The sequence below is a fragment of the Diplotaxodon limnothrissa genome, linkage group LG14 (assembly GCF_057381915.1).
Source record: "Diplotaxodon limnothrissa isolate DT_005_m linkage group LG14, D_limnothrissa_male_GT1.1, whole genome shotgun sequence".
Classification (NCBI taxonomy): Eukaryota; Metazoa; Chordata; class Actinopteri; order Cichliformes; family Cichlidae; genus Diplotaxodon; species Diplotaxodon limnothrissa.
The window spans coordinates 41007823-41023274 of NC_140609.1; the positions used below are offsets into that span (position 1 = coordinate 41007823).

General features: G+C 48.6%; 1 protein-coding gene across 1 annotated transcript in view; it reads left to right on the forward strand.

Moving 5' to 3' along the window:
- The first annotated feature begins 332 nt into the window (after window positions 1–332).
- Window positions 333–15452, forward strand: part of plekhg2 (pleckstrin homology domain containing, family G (with RhoGef domain) member 2) — a 63795-nt gene continuing 48675 nt past the window's right edge. Inside the window, exons 1-2 of the mRNA XM_085371361.1 lie at window positions 333–734; window positions 13878–13955. Of these exons, the coding sequence (XP_085227487.1) occupies window positions 13907–13955 (49 nt within the window). The 5' untranslated portion in view covers window positions 333–734; window positions 13878–13906. The remainder of the gene's footprint in view (window positions 735–13877; window positions 13956–15452) is intronic.

A 15452-nucleotide genomic window follows, 5' to 3' on the forward strand; every position in this document is an offset into this window, starting at 1 on the left:
TGTCATAAATCGTGCTATCAGTCATACTTTTGCACACCTTTTTGCAGAATAACCTCTGAACTCTGCTGTGAAGCAGCTCAGGGGTAACTGGAAGCTCGCTTTCTTTCCAAATGTCACCATCAAAGAATTTCTGGTCCAAACGGGTAAATCTCTGGGATTAGAGGCACATTCCAGACTGAAGCTGCTTCTTAGAAAGAGTTTTGTTCTGCTGTAAACAGCTGGACGCTCTCTCTCTCTCTCTCTCTCCCATGGTTTTCGGACCTCCCTCTCTCCCTCCCTGCCTCCCCCTCTCTCTCCTCCTCCTCGGTCCAGCAGCAGTTGGGGTCGAGCTGACTGCGCGCCGCCCGGAGCTCATCTCCAAACTAGCGGATCGCACCTCTCACCTCCCGTGGCCTGCGCTGTGACCTGTGAAGTGGACGCGGGGATCGGTCCCGGCCGGACATATGCTGGATTGTGTCTTTGATTTTTTTTCGCTTTTTGGTGTGTAAAACTTGGCCAAGTAGGTCAGTGAGGCTCCGGAGCGCCGCCAGCATTGCCGTTAAACCGTGTTGGGAAACTCGCTTTGACTGTGCTTGAAGGAGGAGGTGGAGGAAGCTGCTGGAGGCTGGCAGATCCAATGCGTCCGGAGCGGCCGTGTAAGCAGCAGGAACACCGGAGAAAGACCGACCGAGGGAGGGAGGGACGAGCGGAGCTCAGCGGGGTCTCACCGGCTGCTGGACCTTCATGCCTCCGAGGTACCCTCACGCTGTTTCTTTGCTTTGCAGCAAGCAGAGGTTATTTTACAAAATAAAAGACGCCTGTTCGTAATTTAACACAATAAAAGCGCCAGTCATTCCAGCGCGTGCCCAGGTCCAGTGCCAGACTCTCGTAAAGTCTGTGCGCGTGCCCGAATCACGGTGAAGTACAGCTGTGTTACACGCACCATATTAAACTATGACCCTGTTTATTATGATGATAAAAATACCAGTAATTACTTTAATTAATATCCGTATCATTTCATACTCATTTGTTTAAATGTAATTAGCAATCGATAATCATTAAACAGCTGATTGATGATTAATTACGCTAATCAACTTTACAACATTTCATCTGGACCAAAAAACCAAAGAAAATCTAGATCTGATGACGTGAATATGAAATGATCCCACTGCTGCTCCCGGAGGATGAACCTTTAGATGAGGTGACCTCTGACCTCTGCTTTAAAGAGACAAACAAACAAACAGCTGCTCCGGCCAGCGCTTCAGTGTTAATGCTTGTAATTTGCGCGGCGGCCTGTAGAGGGCAGCAGGAGGACTCTTGGCTCTCAGTGCGCAGTTTAACCCTTTAAACTTTCTGCTGCCGCTGCATCTGTTCACTGTCTGAGCTTGTGTTACTCTGCATGTCGAAGGAACAAGTGTTTCAATCTGATCTGCCGTCTCGTCTCTCAAACGCTCATATGAAAAACAAACTTCATGGTTTGTCTCTGATACGTGAAGCTCGCTGAGGTCTGAGCTGCAGGTTGTCATCAGTCCTGTTCAGGCTGATAAGCATTTTACCTGTTACTGAGTCAACACACAGCGAGCTGTAGTTTATTATGCTGTAAAGCTTCACATCTGAATCACTCCACTGCAGAAAATAGACCCACAGATTTGAAACACCTCCATGTTTGGCATATTAGTGAGTTCACTATAGTGTTGTTTAGTTACTGGCAAGCTCCTTGCTCTTATTTTGAAAGTACAGGAAAGAGGGCCACACTGTAGAGTCAGCTGATTATAATGCTCCATTACTGTCAGCAGAAGTGGTTAGTGGTCATGTGACCCCTGAAATCAGACTCAAGCTCGCTGTTTTTTGTCTGAAGAGTGCGAGACGCACACTTTTATATAAATGAATTTAATGTCAGGTTCTCTGACTCTTCATCACATCGCACACAATCAGTGAAATCTGCTCTCACCATCAGTGTGTGTGTGTGTGTGTGTGTGTGTGTGTGTGTGTGTGTGTGTGTGTGTGTGTAAGCTGAATCCGTGGGGATTACATCTCTGAATATCAGCCAACAAGGCCCTTCGATTACTGCCTTAGAAAAACCCTAATGGAATTATAATTGTGTGTGTTAGTGTGTGTGTTAGTGTGTGTGTTAGTGTGTGTGTTAGTGTGTGTGTTAGTGTGTGTGTTAGTGTGTGTGTTAGTGTGTGTGTTAGTGTTTGTGTTAGTGTGTGTGTTGGCAGGCAGATGACAGCTCCTGAGCATCGATCTTACTAATAGGCCTCTTTGTCAAGAAACAAACACACACGCGCTTTCTGAACCGGCCTCACAGACCTCTCATTGGTTTATTTATATTTGTGTGTGTGTGTGTGTGTGTGTGTGTGTGTGTGTGTGTGTGTGTATACCATGTCTACATATCTTTGTGGGGACCAAAAATTGTCATGCTACTATACTTGTGGGGACCAACAGTCACATATGGGGACAAAGTGCCCGTCCCCACGAGTTTGAAGACATGTTTGAGACTCAAAATGTGGTCTTAGTGTCAGGGTCACAGTTAGGTTATGGTTAGGTTATGGTTAGCATTCATTGATGGTTAAGGTTAGCAGCTTGGGAAAGCATTATGCCAAGCAGATGTCCTCACTAAGACATTAAAAGAAGTAAGTGTGTGTGTGTGTGTGGTTGACAGGTTGACTTGAGGTCATCTGAGGTGACCGTGGACAAACTGCAAAGTCAATGAGACTCAACTTTTCTTCATGAATACATTTGATTGGTCTGTGTGCTTGTTTTTGTTCTGGCTCCGCCTCCTTCACCGACGATATTTGAATGCTGATGACATCGTGTCGAGGTGTTACGTGGTCTTGGAGGTGAAGACATGTCTGGAGTCACATCATGGGCCTGCAGTGTGTCCTACAGAAGAAGCCTGGATCTGTGATGGAGCCACAAACACCTTAAACTGACTCATTAACGATATTATTAATTATTTCATGACAGTTGTTATCAAAACGTGAGCGATGTAAGCAGCTGCTTCTCCGGTGAGTCTGTCGTCATAGATGTGGATCTTGGTCTGCAGCTGCTGGTCTTTCTTCTTGGTCCAGCAGCACATGAACCAGTTCTCCACCTGCTGCAGGATCCCTGCGGTCCACAGAGGATCTCCTGTCACACTGCAGTCCAAAATGCTGGAGCTGGACGCTGTCTCTCTCTGGAGCAGCAGCTGAAACCGGCTCAGAGAGCCAGCTACCGGGGGTTAGCTGGTTACCTACAGTGGTGCTTTCACAGGACGCAGCTGACAGAAGCTACAGCAGAATGCAGCGCTGTGTTATTATCACTCATATATGGTGTTTAATGTTTACATGCTGTCGGCTGTGTGGAGCACATGTTCTCCACATGTCTGCGTGGGTTCTGTCTGCGCTCTCCAGCTTCCTCCCACTGTCCAAACACATGCACGTTTGGCTAACTGGACGCCGGCGTCTGTTGGTAGCATCAGTTTAAGGCTCTGAAAAACCAAAATCAGGCTGCTTTGCATCAAGCAACATGGTTCATTGTCTCTGGGTCGTTCTTTTATGTCTGCCCATCAGTTGTGCGAGGATCTGTGGTGCATTGAACTTCTAGAGACTTGCTACTGAATAAATTCGAAGGTTGTGGGTCTGAATCCCACCAGAGTCAATATTTAAAGATCCATCAACCCCCTCCAGTGTCCCTTTTTCACCTAATCCAGCTAGACGCACGTCTGCGCTCTACATTAAGTCAGAAGTTAGAAACCAGATAGCCGAGGTTCTTTACTCTTTGTGACGCTGCTGTCACTTAACAAAAAGCACACGGTCCTTCTAATTTAACCAAACTTGCTGATGTTTGTAACCTAAAATCTGCAGCCTGCATGTTCACGTTTCCAACATCGGGATCAAGTCGCTCTAAATTACTCCTGGTTGATTTTTTAAGGAGGTGTGAATTGTCTCTGCTTTTCCATCGTTTTCAAAGCTGCAGTCTTGAGTATCCTGAGCACTCAGATTCAAGTTGAAGGTTTCCTGCATCAGCCACAGTGAACTTTAACCCATACAACCCTGAGCTGGTTATACAGGTGAAAGAAAGGCAGCAGCAACAGAGGGCGGCACCGAAAAACACAAAGAACCATTGACTTCACAGGCGAGCAGAAATCAAACGCACCCCAACCATCTCAGCTATTTGGAAGCAGTTTTAATATTGAGCCCGTGCAGTGTAATTATGGGATGTGGTTGAATGGTTTCCCTGGTGACCGGTGTTTGTCGTTTATAATAATTAGTCCGACGATTTAGCATCGTCTGAGGTTAGACAGAGGCTCTACTGTGACATACAGCAGTGTGTGTGTGTGTGAGGCTCCGGCGGCAGATGTATACCGCAGTGTTTCCAGCCTCAGAACAACACAGTAAACAACATAAACAAAATACAAAGCACACATACATGTACATGCAAGCACACGGATGAGAAATCGGACGACTCGAGCGTTAGTGTGTCCATTACACAAAAAGGTATAACGCACAACCTTGTTGTGTTATCGTCACAGACTAATAAGCTGGTGAACATGTGTGTGTCCAGATTTGGCCCAAAGGACGATCTTGCAGTTTTCAATTATTCACTGAAAAGACGAACGCTGCTGATCTCAGCACAGCAGAGCCAGTGTCCATGGAAAACAGATGGGAAGTCAGAATATTTCACACTCAGACAAGTTTGGATCATAAAGACATAGATGCTGCTATTCAGTTACAGTTACAGTAATCCTAATTTACATTTACGAAGCCAGTAGATCCAGTCATGAAACTCTCGCACCGATCAACCAGCCGTGCAGCCAGAACGGTCAGCCTTTCTGAGCCGGCTGCACTGAGACGCTTCCAGTCTGTTCTTTGCTTCATATCCACTTTAAGCACAAACTCGCATTAAGAGTCTTTAAAGTTATTTTGTATTTGCTGACTTCACTGCCGAATAGAAACAAAGCTCTAATGTGTTCATTGTGTAAACCAGGTGTGCTGGAGGCGCGTGAATCACCAGCAGTGCTGTAAAACACACTGTCTCTGTCATTCTGTTTCATGCCAACACACACACACACACACACACACACACACACACACACACACACACAGGCTCACGTCTGATATTAGTCACACAAACATGCACAAACACATGTGGGGGGTTTCCACTCACACACAGAGTCTCTCCTGGATGCTTCAGGCGTCCACTGACAGTCACACTCTGTGTCCACAGCACAGCCATGTGTGGTGTGTTTTCAGTATTTAAAGCTGGACTGAAGTTATTCACGTCATGTTACATTTATGTGTGCATGCACATGAAACTCTGAAACTTCCCTCAGAAGTCTTCCAGCTGACTGGTTTGTGCGTCTGTGAAGTTTCAAATGTGCGTTTGTGCGTCTGGCAGGTCCAGCGGAGGTTAACCGCACAACTCAGAGGCCATAGAAGCAAGGTCTCCACGGCTATACATGTGCCGGGGCTAGGTAGTCACCAGCACCAACCGTACAATGGTACGGTCTCTAAACAGACGCAGGGGGGCAGCCTGCTCGCCTGTAATGTCTGTCTGTGTGCAGAGCTGGGATGCTTGCCAGTGTTTGAGCGCCTTCCCTGGATCATCAGTGAAGCACGTGAAGCTCAGTGACGATGTCCTCACACATGAACTCGGGTTGGAAACCTGTTGTTTTTGATGTGGAGCCTTTCTGGGTTTGGTGCTCGGAGTCAGCTGTAAGTGTTTCTGTCTTTGGGATCAGATCAACAAGCTTTACAGAAGAGCCACAAACATCATATTTGTTTTAGCACCAAAACACATAAGCCAACCCTGAACTCAGGTGGGACTCGAACCCACAACCTTGAATGCCCTCTCCTATGAACGTGTAGAAGTCCAACGCCATGCCCGTTGCACCACAGAGCCATACTGGTGCTGCAGATGAGCTCTCAGTGCAGTCCTTCCTCTGGGAATCTGCTGAAAAGCTGTACAGTAATAACGGTACATTTATGTGTGGTGTTCCCTGAAATCTGTTTAAATATTCTCATAGCTAACCACGGGACCAGCAAGCTCTGCTTCCCAGCGCAGAGCAACAGCTGCAGATCTTTATCACCTACTGGGGAAAGCTGGCTGTTTTCATGCATGCTGGGAGAATCCGGTCGGGATAGTTTCAACAGGAAAGGTGTGCTTCAGACACCTCCTCAGTACTGAAGGGGAGAGCGCTGTCCGGAGAGCACTCAGGAGGCACAGGTGACCTAAGCAGGCAAATATGTGTGCTATTCTCACAGGCAGTTAGCGCTGGGAGCTGGCAGGTCGGAGGCTGTTTAATGTCCCATCAGACGGCGTCGGGCATGCAGCTCCTCCAGGCCATGTTTAGAAATGTGTGACTGACTTAATTAAGGTGAAAGCAGCACGTCCTGCGTCATCTTTAAGCCAAGCTGCCGTGTGAAAGCTGCTCTATCAGTTCAAGATGGAAAGTCACGCATCAGGTCGCGACCGTGCTCGTTTTTCTCGACTTGTTTGGACGAATTGATCCGACTGAAACTTCAGAAACCTTTCTCAGCCAACGAGCCAGCGTTTGTTTGGTACACCAACGCAGCTGCAGTGACAGTCAGCGGTCAGACAGATGTTAGTCTGCTGTCCTTTTGCATGGCGCTGTGACATCACCTGTGACCGACGGATCTGTATTTTACGATTTTGACTGAACTTTGTTTCCAGCGTGTTTCAGGACCAACTCTGTTAGGTCGGTTATTTACTGCTGGTTTTCTCAGGTCAGGTCAAATTCCAGAAATGAGCCCTTGAAAAAGATGTTTCCATCCCTTAAACAGGCCGGGACAGACCTGGAACAAACTCAAGTCAAACACTAACGTCCAGATTTAGCAGTGTGCAAACAGACTGAGGTCAGAGGTCACACTTTCTCTCCCTGCTCTGAGTCAGACTTTACGTCCCCCTCTGGAGAAATTTCACTGAAGGAATTTCTGCTCCATTCTTCTTCTCTTACATCAGCCAGCTCACATCTATTGTCCTGACAGGCAGCGCTATCCCGGGCGGTTTCATCCTGTGCCAGCGCGATGGCAGGTCAGGCTGATTTACTGAGGCTGCATTTTACCAGCACGAGAAACGTTCCACACGCTGAACGCAGACAATCCGAAGGTGTTTGGAGCACAAAGCCTCCTTTGTAGGTTTCTACTGTTTGGTAAAAAAAAGAAAAACCCTGCTAAATACCGACTCCAGTGGGACTCAAACCCACAACCTGCGTGCCCTAGAGCTGCACGGAGTCGGCACCACCTCTCTGGTTCATGTGTGGAGAGAGGCTGAAGACCAAAACCTGGACCTCACTGAGCCCTGACCATAAACTGCAGACGTGTGGTGCAGGTGAGCCGGGACGGCTTTACACATCGCTGCTGCACAAACCGAAAACTGACTCCAAGCTGGTATCAACTGTGAGACCTCATTCATCTTCTCTTCTGCACCTTTGCAGGACAGGTTAGAACAGGGGTGTCAAACATAAGGCCTGGGGGCCAGAGTCAGTCCACTGCATGGAAAATGTGAAGGAGGGCGAGATACAGACAGGCACCTATGGGCAATTTAGAGTTTCCAGCTAAGCTAGAGAAGATGCAAACTCCACACAGACCCCGGCCTGATGGTGGAGTCAAACTCACCACCTTCGTGCTGCGAGGTTACAGTGCTAACCGTATTAGCAGAACAACATCGTGCCATTCACACCTGATGGCGGCCCAGGCGTGCACTAATTTGGATGGCATACGCAGCGCTCGCATGTTGCAGGTCTTCATTCTGCTGCATCAGCAAATCTTCTTTGTCTGTTTGCAGTAAACGTTAAAATCGTGTGCTTTGATGAAAGGTTGGATGCTTTTCCTCTCGGCCTCTTTTTGATTTTCTCTTTGAACATTTTAAATAAACTATCAACAAACATCAGCACGTACGAGTCGCAGAGCTGTGTGGGAGACGGCACTGACGGTGCGACGTCGAGTGAAGCTGCCTGTCCGTGTCCTTAAACGCACCACGGCAAACATCTGTACTGCCTGCGCCAAACAACTGTCAGTCACGCCTCTGTGTGTCAGTGTGTGTTTCTGTGGAGCTGGTTGATGCTATGAGCACAAAGGAAACAGCAGGACAACAGTGTTATTGTGTGCTCGATGTCAGTCGCAGCGAGGCCACACACGGAGTGTCGTCCTGCACTGTGCGATGATGTGACTGTGTTTGTGAATCTGGGCAGGAGTAACCTTGGCTGGTGACCACAGAGGGAAGCGGTGTCAGACTGCGGCGTGTCGTGTTTAGAGGATGAGGAGGCCTCCCCACATGTACACGCAGCAGAGGCCGTGAATAAAACACAGACACAGTGTGTGGACTACTGTTTGAAGCCTTGGGTTTGTCACCATCTCGGTTTATTTAGAGACAGAAGCGGCCATGTTTGCAAAGCCAAACTATCGTCTCTTCGTACGCTGGAAGAAACTTTTAGGCCACAGGCAAAGCAGCTCGAGCTTTATGAGCGAAACCACAGAGACGGGGTCAAGTGGAGAAGAAACCCGGGCAGCAGCTGAGAGCGTTCACTCAGTGCTGCGCCTCTGATTGGCTGACAGGATGTTGTGCAATCTGGGAGAAGCCTGGCTGCTGACTTGGTCTCCAGAAGGAAGTTGCAGCCAGTGGATAACAAGACTGTCAGAAGCTAATAAAACCAACGTTGTCTCCTTGTGCTTGTTCGTGCACTCTGTGCCAGACGTCTTCCCGTACCTGTGATGTCACCGTTAACCATCACTGTTAAAAACACACAAACGCTCTGTGCTGACTGCTGCAGTGTGATGTCAGACCCACCGCGCTGTCGGCCGATTTAGCGTCTGGAGGCAAATCTCCTTCAGGTGTGGGCAGCAGATACCCAGGTTCAGCTGCTCACAGCTAAAAACCACATGAATCCACATCAGACTGGAGCTGGTAGTCATGTGAGGCTTCCACGTGGCCTGCACACCTGCATGCAGACTACCTGCTCAGACCTGATTGGTCAGTAACGCTCAGACTACAAACAGAAACTGTTTCATTTCTATAGATTTGACACATTTATGCAAAAATTAGTGCATAAATTTCACTGTAATATGATCCATCAGTCATAGGGTAGCCCCTCCCACCCCTGCTTCATCACGCTTTCTGACCGTCATCATGTGACTAGTGACTGCGACCACAAAGCCATCGGGGAAGTGATTCCTGAGCTCAGAGATCAGGTGAGCAGCAGGCACATGCAAACAGAAGAGTCGCCCCCTGCTGGGCACCACAAAGAATGCAGCTTCAGCGGTCAGCCGATCGATAAATGTGTTCGTTCCTCCAGAGTTTCCTTTTGTGCGATCCAGCGCATTAACTGCATCGTTGCCTCCGCACGGAGCCGTCTGAGCCCCACCCATCTCCTCCCCCCCACCTCTGCGTGATGCTAATGTTAAACACCCTCCAAGTTTCAAGTGTTTTCCACACATTATCATCCGCATTAGACTCACCGTAGTGAATAAGTGACCAATGAAATGTTTATCTATGATACTTATTGATCAGGCAGCTGTGACTTGCACCCGCCTGCCTCACAGATCTGTGACCAATCAAACCAATAGATCAAAAACACGCCTGATTGGTTCCTGCTGAGCTTGAACGAAAACAGTTCAACCCCCAAATCACTGCTGCCAGTCTCAGTCTCATCACCACGACAACAACGCTCCACTGTGGCGAAGGACAACGCGCGCACACACACACACACACACACACACACACACACACACACACACACACACACACACACACACACACACACACAGAGAGAAGGCGCCTGTGTGTCTCTGCTTCTCACAGCACTACTGGAAGTTTATATGCACTGTCAGTGTGATTGTTTAGCTTGGACCACTGTGTGTGTGTGTGTGTGTGTGTGTGTGTGTGTGTTTTTCATGGTTGTGTGTGAAGTGTACCCGCTGCTCTGACAGTGGTAATGAATGGTCACGACTCCATGTGCGTGTTCTGCCTGCATGGCTTTTCTTCCACCACCTCCTTAAACACAATAGGTGTGTGTGTGTGTGTGTGTGTGTGTGTGTGTGTGTGTGTGTGTGCGTGCGTGCGTGTGGGTCAGAAGCAGGGCAGCAGCCGTTGGTTGTGTGTCTCTGAGGTTGGTTTTCGTCCATCTTTGTAGTTTTGCACCGTTGGTTCTTCTTGGATCTCGTGGAAGCGTCCTTCTGTTTCTTCATAACCAGTTTGGGGTCCACAGAGGGGGCGGAGCCTCCACTCACCCCTACTCACCAGTTTTCCTGAGTTTGCTGCTTTTGCATCTCCTGGATGAGTTTCTTTGGTCTGAATCTTTCTCGTTGTGCCTCTCCTTATCTCTGCCTCACAGCAGGCCTGCACATTCTCACAGTTATTTTGGATCACATTGTGGTCGTCCAGCTCCGCCCCTCACCTGGGACTCACTGTAACAGCTCTATTCTTTAGTAACAAGAAACATGTAGTACAGGAAACTGTGACTCTGGTGGGATTCAAACCTGCAGCCTTTGAATCACTTCCTCCACACATTGGCTTAACTCATCCCGTTGGGAGTGAGTCGTTCCCGTTCTGATGGATGGAAATTTTTCTGTGGCGTCCCAGCAGCAGTGAACGCATCACACAACAGCGTGGCGAGCGGTGGCAGCAGTGAGTCCGAAACGTAGCGTGTGTTTGAGGAAAGCTTCAGACTGAGAGGTTTATCACTTCTGTCAGTGTGAATAGCGACACTGAGCAGGAGGCGTGTCTCTCTCAGTGATGTCATATAAACACAAAGTCCACAGAAAAATGTAGACGCTCAGTAATATGGAGCGTTCTCCTTCTGAGGCCTGCAGACTCATTACAGAGCAGTGTGCTGTTTATAACAGATGCACCAGTTCAACCCACAACCTTTGAACAACTTCCTGTTGATGCATACATGCAACATATATGGGAGTCGAACCCACAACCTCTGCCTGCCTGCCTCGTGCTCCACAGAGCCACACGGGCGCTCTGGCAGTGAGTCAGCCTGTTTCAGGTAACGTCTGTCTCCTGCTGTGAGTCCACACCTGTGGACGTGTAACATGATCTGATGAAGCCGCTGTCACAGCGTGAAGAACGAAACGACGAGACTGTGAACGTGCAGACGACACGATTTTATATGTCACTGGTTTCATCTGGAGATCCTGAGAAACGTCTTTTCAAATATTATGTGGTTGTAAAGTCCACAGTGCGCTCCACAGGGACACACACAGCTGTGGGCGTCTTTCACAGACAGAAAACACCAACCCTGGAGTGTCTGTGCCCCACGCCCACGCTGAGCTGTGGGTACTTTTCTCACAGCAGGAGGCACTTGGAGTCACACGTGTTGGCTCTGCACTCAGGGATCTGTAAAGAGCAGCCGGCGGGACTCGAACCCACAAACACGTCGGCTGGATCACAGATTAGTGACGATTTCACTCTCGTATCCAACCATGGAGGACACTCGGGTCCACTGGCACGCGGCTGGGTTTAATTCATCACTGCTGTCTGTGTGTGTTTTGATTCAGCTTCTACAACAAACTCCAAGCAACAGGAACGGGATTCAGAGCTGAAGAACTGGCAAGAAGCCACATGCGCTGACCTTTGACCCCGCTGTCTGTAACGCTGCAATGCGCTGTGGGAGCTGAAGCCGTTTCCAGCGCTCAGTGGGAGTGAGACGGCCGGACAGAGGAACCGGATCCTGTTTGACGCCTGTTTAATTTAATGGAGCTGATGTTTGTGGACACACACACACGTGCTGTAAGTGTGTGTGTGGTGATGACGTGTGTCTGAAAGCGGATGCACCTGGAAATACCTGGGTAGGTGTTGATGAGGCTGGCGTGCACACACACACACAGCAGTGTGTGCTGAGTGCTGCAGGTACTGACAGACGTGTGCATGTTTGTCGTGCTGTGCGAGCTCCACCTTTGTCTGTCTGTTGTTAGAATTGCATTAAAAAGGCTCCACCAGCACAAACACGGCCCACAGCTCCAGCTCAGGTGAAGCACCATCCACCTGTCAATCAAAGAGGCCACGCCCCTAACCATAACCAAAGCAGTTTGTGTAGCAGACGGTAAACGTCTATGGGGACTGACTCCCTGATGGAGCCCCCAGTGGACGTTAGAGGAACTGCAGGGTTAGGTTTTATTTATTTTCAGTCCCAGAAACTGCTGATGGCACAAAATCGTTCCTGTGGGCACAGACAGGTGAGAATGACGATGTGAGCGGTGTGCTCTGTTCATGATGGCTTTTTGATTCCACAAGAATAAACGTACCCGGGAAACGAACGTCAGCCAATGTAATGTCCTCTAAAGTGATGGAAACGTACGTGTGTGTGAGAACCACAGTGCTGGAGCTGCTCCATCACACCGTGTCCTGCGTCTTCTCTCAGGTTCACTGAGTGAGCAGCGTTGTTGCTTCAGACTCTCCAATCATGGTGTTCAGGTCCTGCACACTGGGACCCGCCCCACGTCTTTCACTTTCCTTCCTGCACACCTCTCAGTTTCACCCAAAGACAATACAGCGAGTTATTACACAAAAGGGGTAAAGGGCTTATTCAAGACAGTTCATAAACTCTGGAGGGACTCAAACTTTGAACACTTGTGTTGAAGCAGAAGCCCAGCGTGCTGTCCGCTGCAGCACAGAGCCACGTGCAGCTCTGGGCTGTGTAAGATTTGCAGTCAGGTTTGTGTCTTTGGTGTGGAAGAGTTCTGGCTTCTTGTCAGCTCCAGTTACAAACCTGCACATTAATGCTCAACAACGTCCTGAGTAAAAACATCAAATGTGAAAAATATGAAATATTTGTTGAAGTTGGTCTCGTGAATATTTGTTGCTACAGTCAGCACAGCTTACACATGAACGTGCTTCAGTAGGAGGAAGGTTTCAAGTTACTCGAGAGGCTTCAGAGGGGCCCGGGGTGAGATCAGGGCTCCAAATGATCTTCGTTAGCTCCAAAAATCCTCACCTGCTTTACAAACGATGAAACGTCGTGTTGAGCTGCACAGACGCAGTGACTGCACAAACACCTCACTGAGCTCTGCGCGTCATATTTCAGTTTTTAATGAACCATTTCATTGTGTTTGTCTTTACTGTGATGATGAACCTGATCAGAGTGAGCTGCAAACCCCTGAGTTCTGAATTTGAAGCAAACGGTTTAAACTCAGATCAGCTGTAGGTTGGAAGGCGGGCTCACGTCCTCGCTGTCGGTGGCTGAGCGACTGTTTCCACTCGAGGAGAAACTTTCTTCTGCTTTCGTCCGACGAACGATGAAAGTTCCTCTTTAGATTTTAGGACATGAAGCAGAACCTGCAGGTGTTTCTGACACAGTGAAAGAGTTTCGACCAGCAACCTGCAGCAGACCTGCAGCAGACCTGCAGCAGGCCTGCTCGCCATCTGGCTTCCATTACAGACACCCCGACCCCCGTCTCCCCCCTCTCCCCCATGTACCCCCTCCCCTCTGACCCACATCTCCCAGTTTTCCTGCAGACAGCTGCAGAAACACTTGTTTACGTACAACGCTTTAATTGGGTCAATCTGTGTTACTGTATCAATGACTGTGTAGGAGGCCGTTATCCTCCAGTGGACACACACACACACACACACACACACACACACACACACACACACACACACACACACACACACACACAGGCTTTGGAGAAGAGACCTCATTCTTGTCGTTCAGCCAAACATTACATATGTCCTCACTGTTTTCACACAAAGGGAGAGTGAAACTTTTATTTGGACCCCTCCTCCCCCTCCTCCCCCTCGTCTTCTTCTTCTCCTCTCTTGTGTGAGCAGCTTGTATGAAGCTCGTATCTCTTCGTGCCGCTGCTGTCATGACATGAAGACACGTCGCACTGGGATGTGGTTTGTGTTGATCGAGGAGGCTAACTGGGATTTTTGGTGTGTTTCTCCAGGTTTCTGCTTCCTGTGACACTATCACACCATGCCTGAGGGGTCACGGCGTGGCAGCCAGAGATCGCCCAGTAACACAGGTAAGGTCTAACCAGCTCTGACAAAGCTACTTTACGACACCTTCATCAGCACTCAGATGAGCCGGTGAAAAATGTAGAGAGAGGTTTTTCTCCAGGAGCCGGTGGAAACCAAAAACAGAGCTAAAAGAGGGAAAATAACACTGTCTCCAGACACGTGAAATATCTCATTTTGGTGAAGGAGCAGATAGCAGATACTGTTGTGTGGTATTTGTGGTGCGTCCCAACAGTTGGCTCTTTTAGATGTGGCTGAGGTGAGTCATCCAAACTGATGCTGAGGCCAAATATGTCCCAATAACACTCTTTGGCCAGTACTGCATCAGGTGTAATTCCAACAATAAAGACGGACTCTGACGGGACTCAAACCCACAAACTTTGAATTGCTTTTTCTTCACGAGACGTCCGATGCACTGTCCGTTGCGCCACAGAGCCTGGCGTGCAGCTGGTACAGTGAGAGTAAGTGAGCATGCTCAGAAAGCCTCAGAGACGCACCATCATAAAGAACAGCTGAGCTGAAAAGTTTGATTTTGGAAACTTCGTGCAGTGATTATTTGCAGAGTGGGCGTGACGTTCCCCTTCTCGTGAGAGGAGCTCTGGACTGTGGGACAACAGCTGTGTTGGTGCTGTAAAGGTTGGGAGGCCTTCAGGAGAGTTTCAGTGATTGTTGGTTCAAGTCCTATCATAGTCGATGCTCAAAGGTAGCTTTCACTTCAGCATGTGTCTCTTTGTTTGAGCGACTAACGAAAGTTTTTAGTGTCAATATTTGTTTAGTCAATATTTTTGTATATTTGTTTGTAACGCGTGTTCGCCTTGTGTCAGACTGGAGACCCGTCCAGGGTGTACCTCGCACGATGATAGCCGGGGTAGCACCCCCACACCTGTGACCCATTGTTTGGGCATGTAGCTTTAGTGGTTTGGCTGGTGCCAGAAGCAGTGGCTAATGCTAGCTAGCTAGCTTGGTTAGCAATGCATTGAGACAGAGACCTGCTAATCAGAGCTCAGTAACATCCAAGTAAAACCCTTGAACTTCACTAAAACTGGAGCTCCGCCTTCCTGCATGGGCTGTTACAGTAACCTGATAGCAGCCATGTTATTGGTCAGGGGCATCAGTCAGAGAGGCCACGCCCCTAATAATGCAAACTTTATGCCATAATACAGTTTAAACAGGTGAGTTATAAAGAAGAAACTATCCACAGAGAACAAACAGTTTGTGTATCAGGCTGTAAACATGTTCATTTCTGCTGTACAGTGTTAGTCTATGGGACTGACTCTCTGCTGCCTCTGCTGGACGTCAGAGGAACTGCAGTTTCTAGGACTTCTGTGTTGGCTTCATACTTTTAACCCTGGAGGTTGATGCTTGCTTAATACTAGAAGGTTCTTTTAACCTGATAAACACGACCACAGTCACATTAGACAGTGGGTAACACACCGCCCTTGTGTGGGGTTGATTCTCACCTGAGTCAGCTTCCATCGCTGCTTTTTAAACAGTCTGAGTACTGA